The sequence below is a fragment of the Zootoca vivipara genome, chromosome 8 (assembly GCF_965207765.1).
Source record: "Zootoca vivipara chromosome 8, rZooViv2.hap1.1, whole genome shotgun sequence".
Lineage (NCBI taxonomy): Eukaryota > Metazoa > Chordata > Lepidosauria > Squamata > Lacertidae > Zootoca > Zootoca vivipara.
In genome coordinates this window covers 18,485,763-18,511,811 of record NC_142591.1, presented here as the reverse complement: position 1 = coordinate 18,511,811, position 26,049 = coordinate 18,485,763, and the positions used below count along the sequence as shown (strand labels likewise).

Genomic DNA, 26,049 nt, shown 5'->3' with positions numbered 1-26,049 from the left:
GAAAGAAATTGCACATGCCCGGCACAAATTAAAAGCCACCTGCGTGTGGGCTGCTTTTCACACCTATCAAAAGAGGCATATTCTGGAGCTCCCGATTGACTCGCTCTGCATCTGTAAGGGAAAAGAAAGCGAAAACGGCCAAACTACTTTTGGAAAAAGAATGGAGGAAAGAGGATCAAAAGATTTCAGTGCATCCCTTTTGAAATGCTATTAATAAATATTTGCATTAGGTACACAAGGATGGGTAGATCTGTCTATTTCAAGCTTGTGCTAGTTTCACAGGCATTCCTTTGTTTGGAAGTCTGTTCCATTCATTTCTGCATTAACTTACATTTTTTAAAAAAATCCATGTGAAAATTCATATTTATGTGCTCCTTTCAATGCATATTTAATTGTGTGAAGCTTTTAGTACGTGCTTTTGAGCAAAGAACCGTATTGCAAAAAAACCAGATAAGTGTGAAATGTGAAGGATAACATGACTTGTAATCTGTGCATTAGTCCAGGAGGTGCTGATCAGATCAGTGCGCACGAATTCACAAAGGAGGCAGAACACATCTCTAGCATCTCTTATACATGCCTGCTACCCAATCTATTTGGGTATTGTTCTCTACTCTGACTCTCCAGAACCCAGCCAGAGATGGGTTCCTTCCCATCATCTGCTACTTTTAAGCGAGGATTAGACAAATTCAAGGAGGACATGATTACTGGCCTGATCCAAGGGTTTGAGGAAAGAAGAAGAAGAAGAAGAAGAAGAAGAAGAAGAAGAAGAAGAAGAAGAAGAAGAAGAAGAAGAAGAAGAAGAAGAAGAGGAGGAGGAGGAGGAGGAGGAGGAGGGGAGTTTGGATTTGATATCCCGCTTTATCACTACCCAAAGGAAGGAGTCTCAAAGCGGCTAACATTCTCCCTTCTCTTCCTCTCCCACAACAAACACTCTGTGAGGTGAGTGAGGCTGAGAGACTTTGGAGAAGTGTGACTAGCCCAAGGTCACCCAGCAGCTGCATGTGAAGGAGCGGGGAAGCAAACCCAGTTCACCAGATTACGAGTCCACCGCTCTTAACCACTACACAACATTGGAGGACCTTCTAATTCCAAAGCAATTGATCTGCCCGCCCCATATAGAGATAAATCATTTCACATTTCAGTGGGAGAGTGGAAAGAAAGTCTACAGCAGTGCCCAAAGGTCTGTGTTCAAGCTTAAATGCCAAAGCACTGATGCCTTTTAAGAGCCTTTGTTTTCATAGCGCTTTATATTTCACGATGATGATACTCCTACCAATAAACAACAAAGACAACAGAGGGACTAGCTCTAAATGAAATTCAAAATCTGAATCTACAGTGATTCCTCTGAAGATCAAAAGCTCATGCCACAATAAATCTGTAGGTTCTTCAGATGGCATGACTCTCTCTTTTTACTCTAGAGCCTAGAGTAATGGATGTCAAAGAAACAAACTCCAAATGATATCCAACTGAGATTCACTTTGAGCTTTTATATACGGCAGTACTCTGTTATAATGCAGAATGGAAGAATACTGAAGCCAAGGCTATAATTCACTGCTGAACAACAAGCAATGCACACATAGAAAATATATAACCTATAACCTTTGCTCGTAAACCAAAAAGAAAAAAATTCCACCCACAATAGAGAGAAGAGAAGCACTTGACATGATTGTCTTGAGATAAATGAGAGCACATCTTGGAGGCAGATGACTTGCAGAACAAAGGTTTGGATGTGCTCTGAAAAGTTGATTTAAAACCCGCTCTTGTAAACTCAGCACGCTTCCATAGCTTCGGTGCAGGATTAATTCTTGAAAGGGATATTAGAACACACCAACAGGGCCAAATAAGATCAGCTAAGCTGACCACTGTGATTGATAGTTCCAGCATTCAAAGTACCAAGGAGTTAAAAAACAGTACCAAGGAGGTCTTAGCAACACCGAAATAATGCAGGTATGCTGTTTAGGGAAGTTTTTAATGTTTGGTGTTTTATTCTGTTTTTAATCTGTTGGGAGCCGCCCGAAGGGGCTGGGGAAACCCAGCCGGATGGGCGGGGTATAAATAAATAAATAATTATTATTATCCTAGATAAATTGGGACTTCTTTCTGATTTTGCTTTAAGCAAGGCTGCCTTGGGACTCTAATTTTGAACTCCTCATATGTGACCTCAGACACTTAGTGTTTGGGACTCATTGTAGCAGTCCCCATGTAACTAGAAGTAGCATTGGAAGAGAGGGTTTTGCAAACTACTTATTTCTCCCACAGCTCCCCACACCACTACTTGAACTGTTCTTTTCATAGAAGCCACTGCTAAATCATAGACTCTTCCATGAACAGAAGGGTAACCCTGGTTACAGCCCAATGACTTTCATATTTTGCTCTGCTTGCCGATCGGAAGGTTGGCGGTTCAAATCCCCGTGACGGGGTAAGTTCCTGTTGTTCGGTCCCAACTCCTGCCCACCTAGCAGTTCGAAAGCACATCAAAGTGCTTTATTCCTCCATTCTTTATGGATGCTCAAATGCATTTGCAGACCACCAGTAAATCTGCTAAAAACAACAGCATAAAATTGGCAAATCAGATCAGTGGTTCAGGAATCCAGGGGAAAAGCATAGATCCCTGAAGATTGTCAGACTGATCACCTTTATACTGAGAACTATAACAACAAAATAACCTATGTGCATTCTAAAACTATTATGATGCCAAAATAATAAAAGATGAAAGCAGATCAATTTAAAATGGAGAGAAACAAAATAATTTAATTTAAAAAGGCAGGTGCTTAACTCTCCCTTTAAACAATTTGGCCGGGCCACGCTCCACATAATATATGTTGGCTTTAATATGAGTTAAAAAGAGTGTGTGTACAAAAAAACCTGGTTGTTGTCTACATTCGAGAGACCTCATGGACAGTGTGCACAAGTTTAGGGAAAAGACATGATTTTGCACATTGCCCTGTCAGTGTGAATAATCTCCAAGCAACGCTGTAGGATATATGCACTGACCAGCACATGTGCAAAATGTCCTGACAGGCAATATGCATAGTGACCGTGCAATGCAAGAATAACCTTATTCATCTGTCAGATTGTGTATATTTCCTAAACATTACATGGGGACTATGCATCCTGACTGGCAAAATGCAAAACCCTCCATTGATGCTGTTAATTTGTGCACATTCCCTGCACTACCCAGTAAATGTACAGGATGGCTGGTATTTTTGCACATTCTCTATTCATCACCATCATCATCATTTTTCTTGTACTAGCCGTTGGTCATGGTAACTTTAGTGCACAATCTGAAAATTTCTAATATATAGAGGAGACGATAGAAGTAAACAGTACAATACATTAAAGAATAAACAATAAGATGATTATATGAAACATGTAATACCATGGCGTAATACCCAATTTAAAGTAAAATTAAACTGAGTGCATTCGTCAAACTTCCTACTTTGCACTAGTTCACTTCTGCTTGGAGTAGCTTTGTCCCTAAAGCATGCAGTACTAGTCCTCACCTCTGGAGGCACACTCCATTGTCTCTTAAGACAGAGGGATGTCAACAACCAGTCTATGAATAAACATATTTTAAGACAAAACAGATAATTTCTTGGTCAGAATAGGTTGGTAACTAGAAAAAAAAAATTTCTCAAGCATTTTTCCCTTGGGCCACCATACAAAGGACATTGCAATACAAAGTCGGTTGCATTCTCCAACTGTTTTAAATTACAGCTGCAAATCCTTTGGGAAACCAGGATCTGTCTACATCTGCTGTTCAACATGGCAGTAGGAATAGTTCTAAGAAAGTCCTCCAGAGGGAAAACACTGTGTCTTCTCCTAGATAATAGATCTTTGTTGCTTCTTTTGTCTTCCTTGAGTTGGGGTGTGTGGGGAGATAATACCATTGGGGAATTTTAGATTGTTGTAACAACCTCACATCTTCTGATGCTTATAATCTGCCCCTTAGCCTAAGTGGCCTCGGAATGTGTGTGTGTGTATGTGTGTGTGTGCGCACGCACGCTTCATCACACTAGTGAAATCAAGATGGAGAGACTGAGATGGAACTTTTCGTGTCTTGATCCTTAGCTTTGCTGGGGGCTGGTGACAAATTTAACATCCCTTTTCCTTAGCCCATCCCTTCTGTCCTTAAAAGCGAATATTTTCCATTACATTCCCCCCACAGCCATGAAATAAGTGCACCTGTGAAGAACACTGCTGTGAGAGCAGTTAGATGGTCTGCTCCTGAAGACAAGGATCCAGCATAAATGGGGAATAATGTCTGTCTGCAGCGCAACAAGAAAGTGAAAGACAAACTGCTTCTGAATCCCATTTATAGCCCCTTCCTCCATATAGAAGCCCTCCATATCATTCCGCATTCGCCTAATTACCAACATTTTGCTAGTGATGAAGAATATGTGGAATATCCAGCCTCATATAACCAGCATTGCTTGGAGGGGTTAATACCATAGAGTAAGCTGTTCTGCCTGGCTTAGCTAGGTCACTCCCCCTCACCTTGGTAGAAAGGCTCATCAAGCCTTTGTTCTTCCATTCCACCATGTGAACCCTACCAGTAAAAAGGTCTAAGCTGGATTCTCCCAGCTTAGACCACGTGGCATAAGCAAGCCATCTTTGTGTTTCTATGCAAATAATTTAAAAGCATTTACCATTTTGAATCATAAGTTACATTGCCTGTCTTTTCTTGCTGCTGCTGTATGGAAAAGTACATGAATCTGAGCTTTGAAGAGTTTGCAAGCAAACCATATTTTTATCTTACCAAATGTGCAGTCTCTTTCTATGCTAAGGGAAGTGGGGAGCTTTGCAAGCAACTTAGAAGGGGATATTTTAAATGCCTAACAGCCTATATTTCCATGCTTTACTTTGCTGCATGCTTTGTGATTTTAAATCTCTGCTGGGGCTTTCTCACAAAAGAGTACTTGCTCCAAACCAGGATCTAGGCATCCAGAAAACTCTAATTTTTATTTTACCTAGCATTCTCTCCCCCCCATTTCCCCCCCTAAATTAACCAGGTAATATGTTCTAAATGATTGGTCCTTGCATGACACCCTGATAATTCTGTAATGGGGAAGGGCAGTGCTTAAAATTAAGAAATCAGTGCAAAAGACGACAGAATCTTACACATGTGCTATTAACTTTATTGGATAGGACCAAGAGGATCATTCTCCATTCTCCTTTATGTAACCATTCCCATGTTGGCAAAATGAAGGATGCTGAAAGGAAAAGCAAATGGGAAATTATCCAAAACATGCAAAGCCATTACTACCACAGGAGTGTTGAAATTGTGAGTAAACTTTAAAGGTAAAGGTAAAGGTACCCCTGACCGTTAGGTCCAGTCGCAGACGACTCTGGGGTTGCGGCGCTCATCTTGCTCTATAGGCCGAGGGAGCTGGCGTTTGTCTGCAGACAGCTTCCGGGTCATGTGGCCAGCATGACTAAGCCGCTTCTGGCGAACCAGAGCAGCACACTGAAAGGCTGTTTACCTTCCCGCCGGAGCAGTACCTATTTATCTACTTGCACTTTGACGTGCTTTCGAACTGCTAGGTGGGCAGGAGCTGGGGCCAAACAACGGGAGCTCACCCCGTCATGGGGATTCGAACCACTGACCTTCTGATCGGCAAGCCCTAGGCTCTGTGTTTAGACTACAGCGCCACCCGCATCCCGGCAATAATGGAATAGGACTTCCCTATTTTAATCAGAGAAGTGATGTTTGAGTGTAATGGTTACATGCACTGTTAATGTCACCTGAGAAAGAGGATGAAGAATGCAGAGGGGAACTGGAGGAGGGCCAACTTGTGCTTAATCAGTCCTGGGAAGACAGGGGCTCTTTGGGTGGGTGTTTCTCATGTCCAGGGAATACACAAGTCACCTACTCTGGATGGAGTTGTGTTCTCTTTGAAGAAGCAATTGTGTAGTTGGGGTACGTCATCTTTATTACAAGAAACCCATGTTTTCTCGTTGGCTAGGAGTGACAAGCTTTGCCTGGTTCAAAAGCTTCAGTCAATCCTGGACAGGGACAGTCTGACCATGATAGACCTTGAGGCTGGATTACTACAATGCACTCCATATGGGGCTGCACTTTGGCTTAGCTCAGAAGCCCCCACTGGTGCAGGGGGTGGGTGCTCCTGACATGCTGGTGGGTTAGCATGGGGGGGGCACAAAATTGTTAGGGAGCACAAAATTTCAACACTCAGTGTTGCCTCAATACAGCTACATGCTTCTGCTGCTGGCCTCTGAAAACGGATTCTCCATGCAAACCAGAAAGTGCTCTCTCCATAGAACAGAATGACTCTTCTTTTCTTATTTATGTGGCCTGCAATCTCCTGGGTGACATGGATGTCAATAGACAGTTGGATGCTCATGTGTACTCTGTCCATTTCCCTCCATCCAACCCGCCCCCTCTGCATGTCCCCGGGCACTAGCAGCCCACGCTATGCCACTGCTGCAGAATATGGCAGCTACACTGCTGATGAGGGAACAAGGCCAGCAACATCATGCACTGGCTGCCCATGTTCAATGTCCTTGCTTTAATTTACAAAAGCCTGAACAATTTAGGTCCAAGGTACATTTGGGTCCATCTGAAGCCTTAAATCCCATTTCAGTCACTGAGATTAACTGAAGAAGTGTTGCTGGCTGTCCCCCGGGTTGGCAAGACTCATTTGACATGGTTTTAACTCACAATCATGGAACGATGAAACTTCCAGGTCATGGAATTTTTAGGAAAATAAGAAGGCCACTGCCAAGGGTAATAGCAAGAGTAAAGCTTTGACTGGGTTGTGAAATGTTTGTGGTTGCATGTGGTAGGGGGCAGATTGCATATTTCATCACTCCCCTCCACAAAGATGGGGTGGGGTGGGTGCTCCTGACATGTAGAAAAATGTATTTAAGGGGGAAAACTAAGAAGAATATTTCTTCCTGACTTTATGCTTTCCCTGTGTAAAAAGAGTTTCTCTCTTTCTCTCCCCACCCCCGTGGGAGTATGCAGCCTCTAGAGATACAGTCCAGGAATACATTTGCTACTTGCTCCTGCTATTTCTTATGGTCTCATCCTGACAAAGCAGGTTCTCACCATAGGGGAGAGTATGGGTTGCGGAAGGGTTAACAAGAAGACCCAGGGCTATTGGGGGCGCGTTAGTCTGGATGACCTCTGGGTTGTGATTGGTGGGAATGGCTGTTGCTGGGGAATTTAGCTTGTTGCAACTGCTTGATTGACAGCCAAGGCAATATATAAAGCTATGGAGCAGTTTGTGCCACCTCTTTGCTGCTCACATTGAATCTCCCACCCACCCTCTGCTTGCGTTTAGGCCCTTTGCTCTGACCTTGCAGTGCCTGTCATGGGGTCGCCTGTATTCAGGAGCCTGGTAAGAATTTTGCCACTTGATTGATTGGCTGGTACCAGGTGGTTTTTGCCTACTATGCTGCAATTAGTCACAACTTGTAAGGTTGTGGTTAGTCATTGGTTCAAATAAATTGGTTGAGGGGTACGGATATTGGATGGGCCTGACCCTCATTTGATTGCTGCTGCCATATAGAAGTATTCCGTTAAAGGAATCCTGGGGCTCCACATGTTTGTCTGTTTATCCCCGCATGAGCCTCGGGGAGCATCCGGGGAGAGGACAAGAAGGGCTTGTGCCCCCTGCCCTATCCTCTCTCAGGGGGTGCTTACTTACTGGCTCCCCTACTAGGCTAGAGGGAGTCAGATCTGTCCCAGGCAGGGGACAGATGGCTGGGGAACCAATGACTAAGCAACCACTCACAATTGATTTGTATTTTAATAAAATTGTGGCCAAATTTAATGCCAAAAACCTTAAACTAAAATTATGGTGTTTGGTGTGAGTTATTGCGGGGGTCTTCTTGGTACCTCGGCATGCAATGGGTTTTTCAGCAGGAAATAAATTTGAGTGAAACATTTGGTTCTCATAATGAAAGGTTGTTGTTGTTTTTCCCCAGAAGCTTGAACAGGTATTTTATTTTCTTAATTTTGGGAGCTCAGCCATCACTCTAATGTGTCAGTCATTCTGGAGTGATGATTTAAATTGGCTAATTATTTTAACAATGAATAAGTTCAACGCTTATTTTATGAGTAGGGAAGGGTAGATTTTAGCCAAGTAAAATTGCTTAGGGTCAGGCATACATATATATTTGTTGTGCTACATCTTTCCAAAGGTATTTGAGTGCAAAAGGTTCTCTTCAGTTTCTGGAGGTACACCAAGATGTAGCAAGCCCTGCTGAGATCAGTGGTGGGGATTTGTCAGCAATTATGCCAATTTCAATGTTACTATAGCAATCACCATGGTAATGTGTTTTATCATTATGCAGAGCCATACACAAGCATGATACAGAGATCACGCTAACCTCTAGCAACTTTAAAACAGGGCATGCACAATCCCTTGTGACCCTCACAGTCAGCTGACAATGAAAACGAACCACATTCTACTTCCTGTTGTTTAACTCCGCAGTATGCTTCAGAGCTCAGCATCTTGTCACTGCAGGAAGCCACTGAGCTCTTTCCCTATATTTTGCTGAACTATTCTCTTGCTTTTCTAATGAGGCTGACAAAAAATAAAACTCAACCCACACATTATTAGAAGACAGCAAAAACCCCTGCAAAAATACCATTTATTATTTTTGATGTTTCTATCATTTCATTTTGCGGGCTCACTGCACATTGTAAAATCCTGTTATGCCATAAGCATTCCTCTGAAGGAAAGCAGACTGAGGGATGTTGACATTCAAGATCACCCAGTGGGTTGTGTTAAATGCATGTGCTTTGCAATGTTATATCTGACAGTGAAACATCTGGTGTTTTTTTTTTTTTAAAAAAGTCTCTTTCTTTCTCCCTCAATCTGGGTATGAATGATACCCAGACAATACCTCTTTAGTGAGAACTAGAGGCGGTAAACTTGGGGCTCTCAAATTTCAGTGGTGCCCTGTGTGATGCTGAAATCCAGTCCCTCCCCTCGCTTCTTGCACCCCATTGTTTTGGTGTCCCCTGCAGGGCAATTCCCAGTGTGTAGTGGTTGCACAGGTGACAATGCTCTAAAACCACCTCTGGAACTAGGCTTCAATGCCATAATGTGTTGGGTTTTTTTTTTCCAAGAGCTTGCTAAGTTTCTATCAAATTCAGTAGCTAAACAATTAAATGACACATATCAATATTGGAACTTTACTCAGGTGATAGACTTGGAGGGGTGGTTTTCCATCCTGTCCCTAATCCCTTCAGATCCAAGGCTACTGGTAGTGAATGAGTATGCTGATAACCAGTGCAATTTTTCTAGGAAAAGAGGTGCCAGAATTACTATTAACACCTCCCTTGTTCTCTTATAGAGGGAAGTGGGTGGCGCTGTAATCTAAACCACTGAGCCTAAGGCTTGCTGATCAGAAGGCTGGCGGTTTGAATCCCCGTGACGGGGTGAGCTCCCGTTGCTCGGTCCCAGCTCCTGCCAACCTAGCAGTTCGAAAGCATGTCAAAGTGCAAGTAGATAAATAGGTACTGCTCCGGTGGGAAGGTAAAGGACGTTTCTGTGTGCTGCTCTGGTTTTGGTGTTCTGTTGCACCAGAAGCTGCTTAGTCATGCTGGCCACATGACCCGGAAAAACTGTATGCAGACAAACGTTGGCTCCCTCGGCCATTCAAGCGAGATGAGCGCCGCAACCTCAGAGTCGTTCGTGACTGGACTTAATGGCCAGGGGTCCTTTACCTTTACCTTTTTGTTCTCTTATAATGACAATGTGGCCCACCTGAGAGGTGCCAGAACTGAGCTCTGGTGAGTTCTGGCTGAAAAAAAAAATTCCCTGCTGATAACCCACTTGCTGCCTTCTAAGGTAGAGAAAGAGAATTCGTCATTGTGGGTTAGTCACTTAGACAGGAATGACCAGCTGCACAAATATAAGATGAGAAATACAAGTGAGAAAGATCTAGGTATCTTAGTAGACCAGAAGCTACAACAGTCTGGTGTCCCAATCAAGGGAGGTCATAGTACTGCTCTATTCTGCCTTGGTTAGAGTACTGTGTCCAGATCTGGGCACCACAATTTAAGAAGAAGCTGACCAAGATGAGCAAAATAAGATAAGGGTGACCAAGATGATAAAGGGTCTGGAAACCAAGTCTTATCCTCATAAACCTCTTTTCCAGGCTAAACATACCCAACTCCCTCAACCCTTCCTCAACATTTGATGGCGTTAGGTTCCCAAAAATCTTAAGGGCTGTCACATGTAAGATGGAGCAAACTTGTTTTCTCTTGTTCCATAGGCAAGGACCTGAAGCAATGGTTTTAAGTTTAAGTATGCCTCGGTTTGAGTATTTTCAGTTTAAGTACTCCACGGACCCGTCTGGAATGGATTAATCCACTTTTCATTACTTCCAATGGGAAAGTTCGCTTCAGGTCAAGTACGCTTCAGGTTAAGTACGGACTTCCGGAACCAATTACACTCATACCACGGGTTAAGTACGCTTCAGGTTGAGTACTCCACGGACCCGTCTGGAACAGATTAATCCACTTTCCATTACTTTCAATGGGAAAGTTCGCTTCAGGTTAAGTACGCTTCAGTTTAAGTACTCCATGGACCGTCTGGAACAGATTAATCCACTTTCCATTACTTTCAATGGGAAAGTTCGCTTCAGGTTAAGTACGCTTCAGGTTAAGTACAGACTTCCGGAACCAATTGTGTTTGTAAACTGAGGTACCACTGTATAAGAAGGGAGATTCTAACTAAACATCGGTGGGGGGGACGTTGGCAGTGGTCAGACTCCCTCAGAAGGTGGTGGAGTGCCCTTCCTTGGAAGTTTTTAAGCAGACGTTGGATGGCTGTCTGTCATGGATGCTTTAGTTAAGATTGCTGCATTGTAGTGGGTTGGACTAGCTGGTGCTCTGAGCCCGTTCCAACTGTACTATTCCATGCTTCTATGATTCTGAGTGTAGCCCGCTGGCAAATCAGAAGGGGTTGGGAAGGGGGAGGTAGTCAATATAGCTAGGAACCTATTTTATTCAGTGGTGACAAAAACCTTAGCTTCAAGAATTCAATTTCCATCAAGCCACGCTAAAAGAATAATAATAATAATAATAATAATAATAATAATAATAATAAATAATAAAAGAATAAAAAAGAAAAGAATAAAAACTACTCCATAGGACTGAGGAAAGGGGATAAGCTTATAGAGGACAGTGGTGTCCTAAAGACTCTCAAACAAAACAAAACATTTTCTTGAGGCCCCTTATAGATTAATTTGAGGGTTCCACTTGAAACCGTTGATTTTGCTGCAACAGCCATTTAAGATATATACCAAAAAAAACCCCAGAAAAACTAAGCTCTTAAGCAGATTGAATAGAGATGCCTTGCAGATGTGAGCCAATCCTTTTACTGGCAGCAGTGAATGGGCGATATTATAATGTACGGTAACTGAGTAGTTTTTTTGTTTTGTTTGTCTGAAGTTACCTGTTTTGCATTTCTAGACCACCTGTCTCAAAATCTTGAGCAGAAAGCAGAAGCACATAATGCAGTAATGGTATTTGGGGGGCAGGGACTGATGGGGTATTTGGCAGTGGTCGGCTCAGTTGCCCAAACTGGATAGTTGCTCTTCCATTGCCTGAACTTTTGCATATGTTAGAAGTTCTGCCTATCCTTGGTTGAGGTTTTCAGTTCCTCAAAGCCCCCAAAAGAGGCTGAGAGAGAGGGGAAAAAACTAAATTGGCTCATAAACAACAAGAGTATCACCTCTTCTTCCTGCAGATTATTTCCCTTGTAGAAATGCTGCTTTTATCCAATGTGACAAGCCCTCTGACTCGTAAACAGCTTGTCTGAAGTCCGATATTGATACTCAGCATTATTTAAGGCATTTTGGTGTTTCACAAACACTGTAACCTTCTGTCTGCCAAATGCTAAACAGCACAGCACAGAGGGATGTACAGCATTATTTTCCACAACTGTCTGATATTATGAGCATCTCTCCATGAAATGGATGGGGGTCACCTCCAGCAACATTGTGAAATGTAATTTTTTCAGGCCTCATGGTAGTGATACTAAATTTCTTTATTCCATTATTATTATTATTATTATTATTATTATTATTATTATTATTATTATTATTATTCCCCCACCAAACTGACTGGGTTGTCTCAGCTTCCAACATATATAAAAACATAATAAAACATCGACATTAAAAAAAAAACTTCTATTTAAAGGGCTGCCTTCAGATGTCTTCTAAAGGTTGTATGTTGGCTCAGGGGGGGGGGGGTCACATAACTCCATACCCTCCAACATTCCTCCAATGAAAATAGGAACATCCTAAGAAAAAGCAGGACATTCCAGGATCAAATCAGAAACTGGAACGGCTTCTGTAAATCCAGGACTGTCCCTGGAAAAGAGGGACACCTGGAGTGTCTGGTAACCTGTCCAACTACAGTGTTTAAGAAACCAACGATTACAATGGCTTGCTTGAGTGGATGCATTCAGAACATTTTTCTTTTTTCTTTTTGTCCAATTGTGTGCATTAAAATGCCTGTTCATGCTTGATATGAACTGAACGCACTACAGTGGAACCTCGGTTTATGAACACCTCAGTTTATGAATTTTCGGTTTATGAACACCGCAGACCCATCTGGAACGGATTAATTCATTTTCCATTACTTTCAATGGGAAAGTTCGCTTCAGTTTATGAACGCTTCTGTTTATGAACAGACTTCCGGAACCAATTAAACCCATGCTACAGTTTATGAACGCTTCAGTTTAAGTACTCCGCGGACCCATCTGGAATGGATTAATCCACTTTCCATTATTTTCGATGGGAAAGTTCGTTTCAGTTTATGAACGCTTCAGTTTAAGTACCCCGCGGACCATCTGGAACAGATTAATCCACTTTCCATTACTTTCAATGGGAAAGTTTGCTTCAGTTTATGAACGCTTCAGTTTATGAACAGACTTCCGGAACCAATTGTGTTCATAAACCGAGGTACCACTGTATTGATAAACAGCGAAGAGGTAAAAAATATTAGCCGTTGTAATGCTAAAACGTATGGATGGAATAGAGAGATAAGAAAGCAAGCATGATGGATTGACTATATCCTGCAGGATGGAATTTGATCCAGAGATAAAGACGAAAAACACAAGACATCCACTATAAAAGTCTATTCTTTTTTCAGATTCACTAGGCCCAAGTTAAGTTGCATTGAGGATAAGTTGCTAGTATAATGCAGGTGATCTACATGTGGTGGAGTGAGGATGGAGTGTGTAGGATTACACTGTTGCATTAACTCCAGGTGCAATGGCTTCTAAAACAAAATAGTAGCAAGGCTTAAACGGTTACTGAAACCCACCGGTACCACCAAGGCCGGCACTTCCATTAAGGCAAACTAGGCCATGGCCTAGGGCGCCAAAATGGAGGGGCGCTGACCAGGCCGCCCGCCGCCGCCCGCCGGTGCTGCCTGGGCCTGCCTCAGGCTGATATCAGGAGGCGCGCGAGGAGCGCAGGCTGGGGCCGCCTCCTCTGAACAGCTGAAAAGCAGGCGAGACGGCCCCAGGCTCGCGCTCCCGGCGAGAAGTTCCGGAGGTGCGCGAGGAGCGGCAGAGAAGCAGCAGCGGCAGAAGGGCGAGCGGGGCCCACCAGCCAGCATGATCAGCAGGGTCTTGCAGGCTGCAGCGGAGCAGAGAACGGGAGGAGGCAGCCCCGCCCCCAGGCTTGCGCTCCCAGCGATCCCCGCGCGCCTCCGGAGCCTCGTGCCCGGAGTGCGAGCTTGGGGATGCCTCTCCGCGCCTCTCAGCTGCTCAGTTGAGGCGGCCCCAGACTGCCGCTCCCTGCGCGAAGCTCCGGAGGAGCGCGGGGATCGCTGGGAGAGCGAGCCTGGGGGCGGGGCTGCCTCCTCCCGTTCTCTGCTCCGCTGCAGCCTGCAAGACCCTGCTGATCATGCTGGCTGGTGGGCCCCGCTCGCCCTTCTGCCGCTGCCGCTTCTCTGCTGCTCCCCGCGCACCTCCGAAACTTCTCGCCTAGGGCGCAAAAAAAAAAAAAAAAAAAACCTAGCACCGGCCCTGCTTACCACTGCAGAATTTCTCTGCATGATCATATTATGAGCCCTATTGGATGAGATCAAGACTACCCAGTTCAGCATCCTGCATCCTACACTGACCATTCAGATGGTGCCTCCGAGAAATCCACTGGCAAGGCATGCAGGTGGCAGCCTATGCTACTGTTGCCGACCAGCAACTTGGAATCGGTGGCATGATATCTATTGTGAGTTGGTATTGCAATCAGGTATTACAGATTGACATTTGCTCCTATTCAGTGGTAAACAGAGGGTTTTCCTAGGGAAAGCAGTGGCACAAAACCTATTAGAACCTGCTGGACGACAGAGGAACCTATTGAAGTTGAGCCTAGAAGTCACAGACCAAATGGAAGACATTGCGGGACAGGGAGAAGCGTAGGTGAGCCCTTCATCTCTCTGACTTTAGCCTCATCTAAGCATTCTTAAATTGCATCCATTGAAGGGTCTGCAGGGTTCCTTACCTAAATAAAGTATGGAAACTATAGTCAGGAGGAAGAATCTGAATGGGATTGCAGAGAGCTTTATGGGGCTGAATATGGGTGGCTGTTTGTTTTTTTCCTAATAGCTGGAAGCAATAGGATAGAAGTTTTCTTTACTCTTCTTGAGCTCACTCATTCTGTGGTCTTCTTTTAAGTAAAACAGTTTTTTCAAGGTTGGGTAGTACTTTGATCAGGAACGACAGTGGGAGAAATTCTCCAATATGGTGTAGTGCCAGAGAGCCAGTGTGGTGTAGTGGTTAAGAGTGGTAGACTCATAATCTGGTGAACCGGGTTTGCATCTCTGCTCCTCCACATGCAGCTGCTGGGTGACCTTGGGCTAGTCACACTTCTTTGAAATCTCTGAGCCCCACTCACTTCACAGAGTGTTTGTTGTGAGGGAGGAAGAGAAAGGAGAATGTTAGCCGCTTTGAGTCTCCTTCGGGTAGTGTAAAGCGGGATATAAATACAAACTCTTCAAACTCTTCTCCTGCTAATTTGAGTTCTTTGTTTATAGCTTTTTATTTAGTAAAATAAGTTGCCGTTTGAAATTGCTATTTTATAGCCATAGATCTTTGTGTGTCATATATGTTCTTTGGGCCACGAAAAAGAAACTAACATCTCTCAAATACTGCCGTTATGTAGAGACACCGGTTGACATACATTGCACTTCCTTTTAAAAAATAAATTAAAATAAAGCTGTAGCATGAACCGCCTTCACCTTACTGGCAGCTTCATACTCTCAAGACACCAGCAAGCACCAACTGGCTCCTTGACCATTACCACTAACAATGACATAGAATGGTCACAGTCATCTATGGAGACGAACAAAACAAAGGACTTAGTATCATTTGCTTCTGAAATGAAAGTTCCCTGAGTGAACTGTGCTCCCAACAAGTAAATAAAGAAAAAGGTCAGGAGATGGGTTGAGACTAGCAGTGCAATCCTAACCATGGGGAAGGGAGAGATTTATTGGATTCAATAGCATGGAGTGCTGTAGGCAACACTGTTTTTACAGCCTTGATGCTTGCACACATAGGGTGGAATGTGGGAACAGTGGCGGAGCTTCATGCTCCGGCACTGGGGGTGGAGAACAGGTGGGGGCAGGGGTGGTGCGCACCCCGGGGGCATGGCGCGCTGCCCGCAGGGGCGTGGGGCACACCTGCGATGGCACCCCACCGGAATCATGCTGACAGGGGCGGTGTGCTCCCCCCGCACTCCTCTTCCTCCGCCACTGTGTGGGAATTGAGATTAGAATGCCTCTTCACTGTGCCAGTGTTAGCAATTTCACGCCCCCGATGCTGCATTTGTGATTGGTGTAAATCACATGCCTGTCTGAGAAGAGTGTGGGAAATGGAAGACAGTCTTATCTCTTCCACTGTATGTACTTTGTAATGTACTTGCGCTTGTTGTTCTCTCGGAGCTGGAAAGAATGGACGCCATTATGTTTTAGTCTGTAAAGGTAAAGGTAAAGGGGGCCCCTGACCATCAGGTCTAGTCGTGTCCGACTCTGGGGTTGCGGCGCTCATCTCGCTCTATAGGCCAAGGGAGCTGGCGTTTGTCTGCAGACAGCTTCTGGGTCATGTGGCCAGCATGACAATGCTGCTTCTGGCAAACCAGAGCAACACACGGAAACGTCGTTTACCTTCCCACCGGAGCGGTCCCTATTTATCTACTTGCACTTTGATGTGCTTTCCAACTGCTAGGTGGGCAGGAGCTGGGACCGAGCAACGGGAGCTCACCCCGTTGCAGGGATTCGAACTGCCGACCTTCTGATCAGCAAGCCCTAGACTCTGTGGTTTAACCCACAGCGCCACCTGGGTCCCGTTTTAGTCTGTACATAGTGTGTAAATAAATAGTAGATTAGTTCTACAATATCTCATGCTTCTTGCTGTGTTCTGCCAGAAGCTTAGTGTGCATATATCATTATGATGTACCGGTATGTCGCTAGAAGTGCACTGGAAGAGAAGGGAGATGCCTTTTCCAGAGCTGCGCATACAGGAGGAAGCTCAGAGCTCCGGGGGCTTGCAGGCACCCCCAGGGCGTTTTCCAACAGCCAGTTCCCAACCTATTTACACCAGGGTGGCACAACCAAAAAGACTTGGATCGGACTCATTGCAATCATGTGCTGGCTTCCAAACAACCCACTTTGGAAGTTTCTGTTGGCACCATTTGCAGAGGTGTATTGAGGTGTTCCTTTGTTGACAACGGAGCTGCCTAGATGATAGAGGCCAGAAGAGCTGTCACCCCAGGCAAACCCCTTCCAGCATGGCAGATCAGAGGTCTGGCTTACTCTGCATCAATCCATCCCCAAGAATTATTCATTGCAACCTTTAAGTCTCTTCCTCCATCTTTACCAAACCCTCATCCCACACAATGTGTTTTCATCTGCTGTCATTGCTCATGTCAGACAAAAGCACATGAATTTACACCTGCAATCAGATGCACTGCTATCCAATATAATCTTTGCCTGTTGTACAGATTCTTTAGGGAGGAGTTTGAGACACACATGGTCAAAATGTTGGAGATGGATATCTAGCAACCATCAAAGGAGGGATCTCCCCCCCCCCAAAAAAAAAAAAAATCTAAGCCATTTTGATTTAGCCCTGCACAGAAGACTTTTCTAGCTGTCAGGAGATAACACCCACTTCCAGGAAAAATAACTGCCTAACAGTTCAAACCGGATAAGCAAACACAATCAGCATATGTTACGCTGTGTGGATTGTATAATACTGTAAAGTATGCAAACATGACTAAATTAATACTCTTCACTGATCTCTAATTAAAGACTTTGTGGTCTTTCTCTTTAACTCTGTGTATACATCCACATTCTTGTTTGCTATTGTCCCAACCTGCATTCTTTTAGACAAAACATAACAGGATGCACATATTTCGACACTTTCAACAAACCAAAAAATTCAACATGCAGAGAACCTTATTATAAGTGTTGTTTACCTCTCCATAGCACATTGTATTTTGATTTCTAAACAAGAATGCTAGTAGTAACATCATTTACAGTGTAGCTTCTTATGTGCAAGAATCAATATGCATATTTATTTTTAAATAGTCCCCATGAGATTGTGGATTCATCGAGAACATGAACCATTAGACTACACAATCTTCTTTTAATAACAAGAGGATTTACAGGTTTAAGCTAACAACACAAGGGCTCCCCGGTTGAAATAGCAATTCTCTGAAGCAGGAAACACAACAGCTACGGGTTATTTAGTATAAAGCCTCTAATATCTATGATTGCTAGTGTCACAGATGGGGTGTTGGCTACTCCCGAGTAAGCACTCCACACATCCTCTGGATTTTCATAGTTTTATTGTGCATGCTATATACAGTGGTGAGATGTCTCAAATCATGTCTGCTCTGCATGGGGCAGAAGCCCACAATGGCGTCTCGTGGGCTCTGACCCCCCTTTTAAGCCTGGGCATCCAAACGCCCCTCCTCCTTGCTCTATGGGTCCTCCGTGGTCCCAAACCAGGCTCCTGAGGTGCCGGTCTACCTCCTTTCCAGCCCCTGCTGAAGCTAGCTCCTCCCCTGCTTCCCTGCTACCAGCCTGGAGCTGAGCCACCAGGACTCTGCAGAGCCCTGGACCCGTCTTAACCCTTCCTGTTCCTGATTTAAACTCCCAGACTTGCTGCTGCTCTCCCATCTGATGGAAGTAAGCAGAGTGGGCTGCTCTCTGCAAGCCCTCTCTCTTACATCTACCCCCCCCTCCAGGCTCCCCCCCCTTTTCTGAGGCCTGGTTTGCCTGGTCTGATGTCTGTAAAGAGGGCTGGAAGCCTGACAGGTCTTCCTCCTCTGTAGTGTGTGTAAAATCCTGTTCCCAGTCGGTGCTGGGTGGCTGGTCCGTGTAGTTCCTTTCGTTGTCATCCTCCTCCTCCCTCTGGAAAATTGCTTCCGATTCCCGGAGGGCTCCTTGGGTCTGCGTCTCCCCTGCTCCCCACCTGGGATCGCCCTCCCCCTCTGTGTTCCCTGTGCTACTGACGTGTGGTGGTTTGGGTCTGTGGGAGAAAGGAGCGTGCAGTTCCAGTGTGCGGTCCTCCCCTTGCATGGTGTGCGTGGTTGCCTCCGCGTTTTGGGAAGCAGGAGTGCCCTGCCTGGCCATCAGACATTTCAACCCCCCCTCCCCCCACCGGGAGCCCGGGCTCGCTGTGGCACTGTAGACCTCCTCCTCTTCCTTTCTTTCTGGAACCTCTTGGCTGCCTTCTCCCTCCACCCTTCTGTCTAGTGTCTTTTGTGTGATTTCCTCCCCCTCCCTCCTGACAGCGTCTTGTGTTGGATGTGTGTCACGTCCTCTGAACCTTGGGCTTTCCCTAAAGTGTGAGAGCAAAGACCTGTGACCCACGGGATGGACCTTTCTCGCTGTAGGTACTTCCCCCCTGAAGGTGACAGAGTTGATCTGTGTCAGAACCTTGAAGGGCCCCAGCCTTCTGGGTGCCAGCTTCTTCCCCCTTCCCCCCATGGGAAGGCCTTCTGACCACAGCCAAACCCTGTCCCCTCCGTGGAAGACCTTCTCCAGTCCCCTGTGATGGTCTGCCCCCTCCTTGTAAGCCTCATTGCCCCTTGCCACGTCTCCATCCAGTTGTTGGTGTACTGTCTCCCTCCTCTCACCCCATGCCTCAATAGGTGGTCCCCCAATCTCCCCCTCCCCCTGCTCTGGGAAGGCTCTGGGGTTTCGCCCAAGACTGGCCTTACTGGGTGTGAGCCTCGTGAAGACATGTACTGCATGCCCCTCCGTGGGGTTGTCATGATATTGCTTGAGAATCTTCCCTCTGAGGGAGTCCTGGGGCATATACCGGGCATCATTGCTAAAGAGTAACCCCTCTTTCTCTGCAAGCCCTTCCCCTGCCCCCTCTCCCTCCCTCAAGTCCCTCCGTATGTTCTGGGTAAAAGTGTCCTCTTTGGTGAGTTGGCTCAGTTTCTCTTCCTGCATCCCCGCCTCTGCGTCGTTCCATCCGCCTGGGGAGCTGGTGTGGTGCGATCCTGAGGATTCTCCTTCTTTCCTGCAGTGCTCCTTGCCGTCTGCATCTCCAAAGGTGAGATCTCCCCGGCGCTGGCTGCCCACAGGGTCATTGTCCATTAAGTCCAAAGCTAGCACTTCTGCGTGCTTGTTCACTGTCATCTTCCGAGAGGGGGTCTGTTGCGTGACCTCACCCTCCTGCAATTCCCTGCCGTCTATGGCCGAGACGCTCATGGGAAGCTTCCTTGGGAAAAGGGGAATCTGATTCTGCCTAGCAAAGTCCACCGATAGGAAATCATTGCTGCTGCCCCTGCAGAGAAGCCCGACTGTCTCCTGGGTCTGGCCTCTTGGCAGCTGCAGACTTACTTCCATCTCTTTGTCGTGCTGTGGGGTGTTACAGGAGGGCTCAGTTGTTGGTGCTCTGCCTGGCCCCTCCCCTCCTGATCTGGCATCCAGGCTTGTGTCTGTGCCTGCCTGCTCTCGCCATTCCTTCCTCTGGGGGCAGTGTTCCACCCAGTGGCTGGGTGCATTGTAAAGGCATCTCCCGCCTTTCTCTTCCCTCTGTTTTCCCACGTCAGCGTTTGAAAGTACCCGCGCGCGGGCTTTGTCCCTCTGCATCACATCTGGCTGGAGGGGGCTGTGCTTGGCTGCAGCTGCCTCCCCGGGACTGTATGGGAATTTGTGGCCGCTGCCTTTCCCCTCCGTCTGTCCCCTCTGCCCGGACTCGCCTCTCAGCCTCCTGCCCTTCCACGCCACCATGCCTCTCAGTCTTAGAGCCAGCTTGTGCTGAGGGTCGCCCTACAAAGTGCTGGCCCGTCCCGAGTGTCCTCTCTGCTTGTCCAGCCTCCGCTCCCCCGGCTTGGCTGTGTTCAGAGCTGCTCGGTTCACTAAGCTTGGCTTCCCCTGTGCCCGGGTGCCTACCTGGTGCTTGAGCCGTTCCATAGTTGCAGGGTGCTGGCAACTCATGCCAATCCTCCCTTGGCATCTCTCTCTTCTGCTTTAGATGCTGCCAACTTCATGCCGGCTGCTACATTTGCAGCCCTCTTCCCTCGGGGTAGCCATCAAAAGATTGTGGGCTTGCTGTCACAGATGGGGTGTTGGCTACTCCCGAGTAAGCACTCCACACATCCTCTGGATTTTCATAGTTTTATTGTGCATGCTATATACAGTGGTGAGATGTCTCAAATCATGTCTGCTCTGCATGGGGCAGAAGCCCACAATGGCGTCTCGTGGGCTCTGACCCCCCTTTTAAGCCTGGGCATCCAAACGCCCCTCCTCCTTGCTCTATGGGTCCTCCGTGGTCCCAAACCAGGCTCCTGAGGTGCCGGTCTACCTCCTTTCCAGCCCCTGCTGAAGCTAGCTCCTCCCCTGCTTCCCTGCTACCAGCCTGGAGCTGAGCCACCAGGACTCTGCAGAGCCCTGGACCCGTCTTAACCCTTCCTGTTCCTGATTTAAACTCCCAGACTTGCTGCTGCTCTCCCATCTGATGGAAGTAAGCAGAGTGGGCTGCTCTCTGCAAGCCCTCTCTCTTACAGCTAGGGTTTCCTAAATTTGGGTCTCCGGCTGTTTTTGGACCACAACTCCCATCATCCCTAGCTAGCAGAACCAATGGTCAGGGATGATGGGAATTGTAGTCCAAAAACAACTGAAGATCCACCATTGATGTCCAAATTTGTGAGAGAAGACTGTGCTTAAGTTGGGAAACAGTCCATTGAGGTAGCATTATTATAAAATATCTCTGTGCATGTTAATTATCAGAAGAATATACTTCTCAAAATAATTAACCATATGCTTACGCTACAGTAATCAAACACAGCTTCTCTCTGTGTTATCAGACACAGCTTCTCTCTGTGTTACAGTTTTGATACATGTAGGCAGTGCTTTTTTCCTGGGGGGATGCAGGGGTAGCCTACCCCTAAACATTTTGTGAATCTAAGTTTGGCCTCATTGAGGGGCAGTATTTCAATATGAGTAGGAAAATGCACACATCGGCAACATCAGGTAATTAAAACAAAAAGCAGCTTCCAGAAAAATATAAAAACATAATAAAACATCAAATGTTAAAAACTTTCCAACACAGGGCTGCCTTCAGATGCCCTCTAAAAATTGTGTAGTTCTTTATCTCCTTGACATCTGATAGGAGATGTTCCACAGAGAGGGTGCTACAGCTGAGAAGGCCCTCTGCCTGGTTCCCTGTAACTTCACTTCTTGCAGTGAGGGAACTGCCAGAAGGCCCTTGGAAGTGGACCTCAGTGTCTGGACTGAATGGTGGGGGTGGAAATGCTCTTTTAGATATACTGGGCCTAGGATGTTTAGGGCTTTAAAGATCAGCTTTGAATTTCCATGAGGAACCTAGTTAACAATGGTGGAAAAACTCTATCCTTCCCTCCCCACCTGTGATCCTGATGAGAAGGGTTAAATTTTCCTACTACTACAGTCCCAATGGAAAATGGGGTGGGGGAACACATCTTTTTTTAAAAAAATCCCCTTACACACTTGCCATCCATGATAGGTATGGCTAACCTGTGGGCCTCTAAACGATGTTGGTCTACAACATCCATCAAAACATGCCAGCTTGGCCAATAGTCAAGGGCAGGCATCCCCAAACTGTGGCCCTCCAGATGTTTTGGCCTACAACTCCCATGATCCCTTGCTAACAGGACCAGTGGTCAGGGATGATGGGAATTGTAGTCCAAAACATCTGGAGGGCTGAAGTTTGGGGATGCCTGGTCAAGGGTGATGGCTGTTGCCGTCCAGCATAATCTGTAGGTTAGCTACCCATGCCCTCAGCAACTGTATTACAAAGAGTTGGATGATTTGTCATGCAAAGCCATCTTGATTTTGCTTGGACTATATTTGTAAGACAGTTTTTTTCCAAGCACTGATCTGTGAAACACAGGGATTTGATGGAAACTTATCAGGAGCTTCTGTGTGAGAGAATCATTAACTGGTCCAGAAAGAACAAACTTGCCCTGCAAACTGAGCTGCAGGGAAATGTTGCATTTTAATTCACTTTGTTCAATGGTGAGGCCTAGCAAACCTGGCCAACATTTTGTATAAGAAGTTGCAGCCTTGAAGATGAATCAGAATCCTCAGCAGCTCATTACATTTCTGGGGCAGATGCACTTTGGCCCATAAATCAATTTAGGAATGGTTCCCCGAAGACAGACAAGTCTGAAAACAACTTAGGTTGTACATTTGGACTATTTCTTTTAAAAGTTGTGCTTAAATTCACCCAAACTTTTATCTATTTCACAGATCGTTTGAAAAAGGAATACAACATTATTTGCTTGGGATTTTTCTGGCTAAAGCAAGAGACGTATTGAGCCTAGCGGACTCTTTGCAGAAGGCGCAAACGATGAGAACTAGCTACTGCTTGTCATTTCTAATCTGGACTTGTATGATTCACGAAGTCCACACTTCACCATCGCCGAAAAGGACTAACATGTATTTTCAAAGTGAACGGATAATGGGCTTGTCGAAGGACCACGGAAAAGCACTTCATCGAACCAAGCGGGGATGGATGTGGAATCAGTTTTTTTTACTGGAAGAATACACAGGACCAGATACTCAGTATGTGGGCAAGGTAAGCACTGCGATTTTTAAAAAACAAAAACAACAAAAAAAACCCAACGATTTGATGAGATGACAGAATTCTAGAATAAATGTAATAGATTTTTTTGTTCCTCAGCAGCAGCATTGAAGCAAGGCAGATTGAATGTAGCTTTCTACTGGAGGGAGAAAAGGAATTTACACCTCTGTTTATGGAATGGGCCTGATTTTTGGAAGAAGACAGATAACTTGAATTCCCCACAAGGGGGTGGGGATGCTCATCTGCTACCACACCACATTTTTTTTAGGAGAGGACTATAACAGTCACATAACTTTCCCATGATTATAAAGAACAGTCACACCAATTAGATTCTGAGCAAGCGGGTGCTTAATTGAAGCACAGTATAGCATAAATGCTTCTCCATGCAAAAAAGGAGAGAGAGATCGTTTTACAAAAAAAGAGGAAAAGCTTAATCATGTTTTGAGAAAAGAAAAAGGATAGGTAGAAAATGTAATTGTGTATGGAATGATAATTGAGTATCTGTGAGATAAGTGACAAATAGTAATTAACAACAGTATAATTTGAACAAAATTACGAACAAGATGATAAACAATGTAACAAGATATAAAATAATGCCAAGATATGAATCCTTCTCCGTCAGGAGGATGGCTCATATGATTTGGTGCTGAGATGGTGCTACATGTAGCATAGGGTGGGGGGGTTGGAATGAATCTTCTTATAGTGCTCATAAGAAATCCCTGTCCCCCCTTGTAATTTAGCAAAGCCCACATGTTGGTGCAATGTTTGCAAAGAGCCTAACTGCATAAAATCCCATTCAGGCCCAAACCAAACAATCAACATCCAACATTTACCCTGAGAAGCAATTGCTGTGTTTGCAGACCCTGAAAGTGCCCCTATTTTCCAGGCACAGTCCCAGATTTACAGAAGCTTATCCCAGTTTTTTGTTTGATCCTGGAATGTCCTGCTTTTCCTTAGGGGCATCCCTATTTTCATTGGGGAAATGTTGGAGGGTATGTCCCTATTTTCATCAGGACCTGAGCCAAGGAGATAAGTAATTATCCAACCTTTAGAAGACATCTGAAGGCAGCCCTGTATAGGGAGGTTTTTATGTTTAATGTTTTATTATGATTTTATATATGTTGGAAGCCACCTAGAGTGGCTGGGGCAACCCAGTCAGATGGGTGGGGTATAAATAATAAAATCATTGTTATTTTTAGAGAATAGAATATCCCTATTTTCATTGGAGAAATGTTGGAGGGCATGTGTTTGGTCCTATATGAAGTGGAATTTACATTTGTGGACATCTAGTAGCCTCAGGGATGTGATACAGTGGAACCTCAGTTTACAAACACAATTGGTTCCAGTTACAGGTAGGTAGCTGTGTTGGTCTGAGTCGAAGCAAAATAAAAAAAATTCCTTCAGTAGCACCTTAAAGACCAACTAAGTTTTTATTTTGGTATGAGCTTTCGTGTGCATGCACACTTCATCAGATACACTTGAAACAGAAGCAACGAGACCCTTATATATATTCAGAGGGTGGGGGGTGGTGATGGGAATGGGTGATGGGCTGTAAGAGTGGTAAACCTGTTGATGGCTGTTAACGACTGCTGATTACTGCAATAGGTCCTGCGGGGAAAAAAACAAGGGCTGAGGCTAAAGAAAGCTTGATCATGCATAATGAGATAAGAATCCTATGTCTTTATTCATCCCAGGTGGCTCCGTGGTTTTAAGCTTGGTAATGATTTCCAATAATTTCTCTTTCCAGTCTGTTTCTGAAATTTTTCTGTAATAAAACAGCTGCTTTGAGATCTTGTATAGAATGTCCTGGGAGATTGAAGTGTTCTCCTACTGGTTTCTCTGTCTTGTGGCTCCTGATGTCAGATTTATGTCCATTTATCCTTTAACCTGAAGCGAACTTTCACATTGAAAGTAATGGAAAGTGGATTAATCCATTCCAGATGGTCCATGGAGAACTTAAACTGAAGCGTACTTAACCTGAAGCAAACTTTCCCATTGAAAGTAATGGAAAGTGGATTAATCCGTTCCAGACAGGTCCGCAGAGTACTCAACCTGAAAATACTCAAACTGAAGCATACTTAAACCGAGGTATGACTGTACACATATCTGGTGGGTGGGGCAGGGAAATAGGATCTTGCCTTCACTCCAAGTAGTAGCCTCTACCAGTGGCATCTGCTGCTCATTGGGAATGGTAGGGAGAGACAGAATCAATGAAGGGCAGAGCCAACTACTTCTACATTTGTCCCTATCCTCCTCCCTACAAGGGTAATATTGAGGCTAAGGAGGAGAAGGGTTGCCATATGTCCTTGTTTTCCAGGAAACACCCTCTTTTTCATAGGTAGATTCGTCATAGCGATCTATAGTCAAAAGTAGAAGTTGGCAAATGTGCCCTCTTTTTTGCTCTTCAAAATATGGCAAGCCTAAGAAAGAATGCAGGGCATTCCAAATGCTTCCAAAATGCTAAGTAAAAGGTTAATACTCACAGGGGCTGCATGATTCTAAGAAATAATATTTTGAGGTAATATATCTTGCGCCTGAAGCAGTTGTGTAAGTTGGCACAGTTAATAACAGTCTTTTTGTACTTTAGTCGGTTAGGGGTAAGCTCAGCAGTTATAGTTCATACCGAGAAGAATTTGAATTTTTTAAATGGTTAGATAAAAATTGGATATGCAGCAGGAATGGGAAACTTTAGGGCACCATGGAAGGATGGAGGGGAAGTTGATGGAATAGAATTGTGGATTGATGTAATCAATGTATCATTTTTTTATTTTGTTTCTTCCTTTTCTTTCACTTTCTTTTTTTATTTTTCAGTTCTGTATATTGCACGCTTATAAATAATTTTTTAAAAAGAGTCTTTTTGTGTTGTCAGAGCAGCTGAGCAGTAGGTCTATTCAGTTCTGCTGCCACCTGTTAGTCAGTTAGTCAGAGTCTGTAAGAGTTTTAGTTTTAATGATAGATTTATGCAATACATTAG

At 45.0% G+C, this 26,049-nt stretch overlaps 1 protein-coding gene across 1 annotated transcript in view; it reads left to right on the top strand.

The window, feature by feature from the left end:
- Positions 1–26,049, top strand: part of CDH9 (cadherin 9) — a 139,329-nt gene that overhangs the window by 33,848 nt on the left and 79,432 nt on the right. The window contains exon 2 of the mRNA XM_035125105.3: positions 22,742–23,069. Within this exon, the coding sequence (XP_034980996.3) occupies positions 22,842–23,069 (228 nt within the window). The 5' untranslated portion in view covers positions 22,742–22,841. The remainder of the gene's footprint in view (positions 1–22,741; positions 23,070–26,049) is intronic.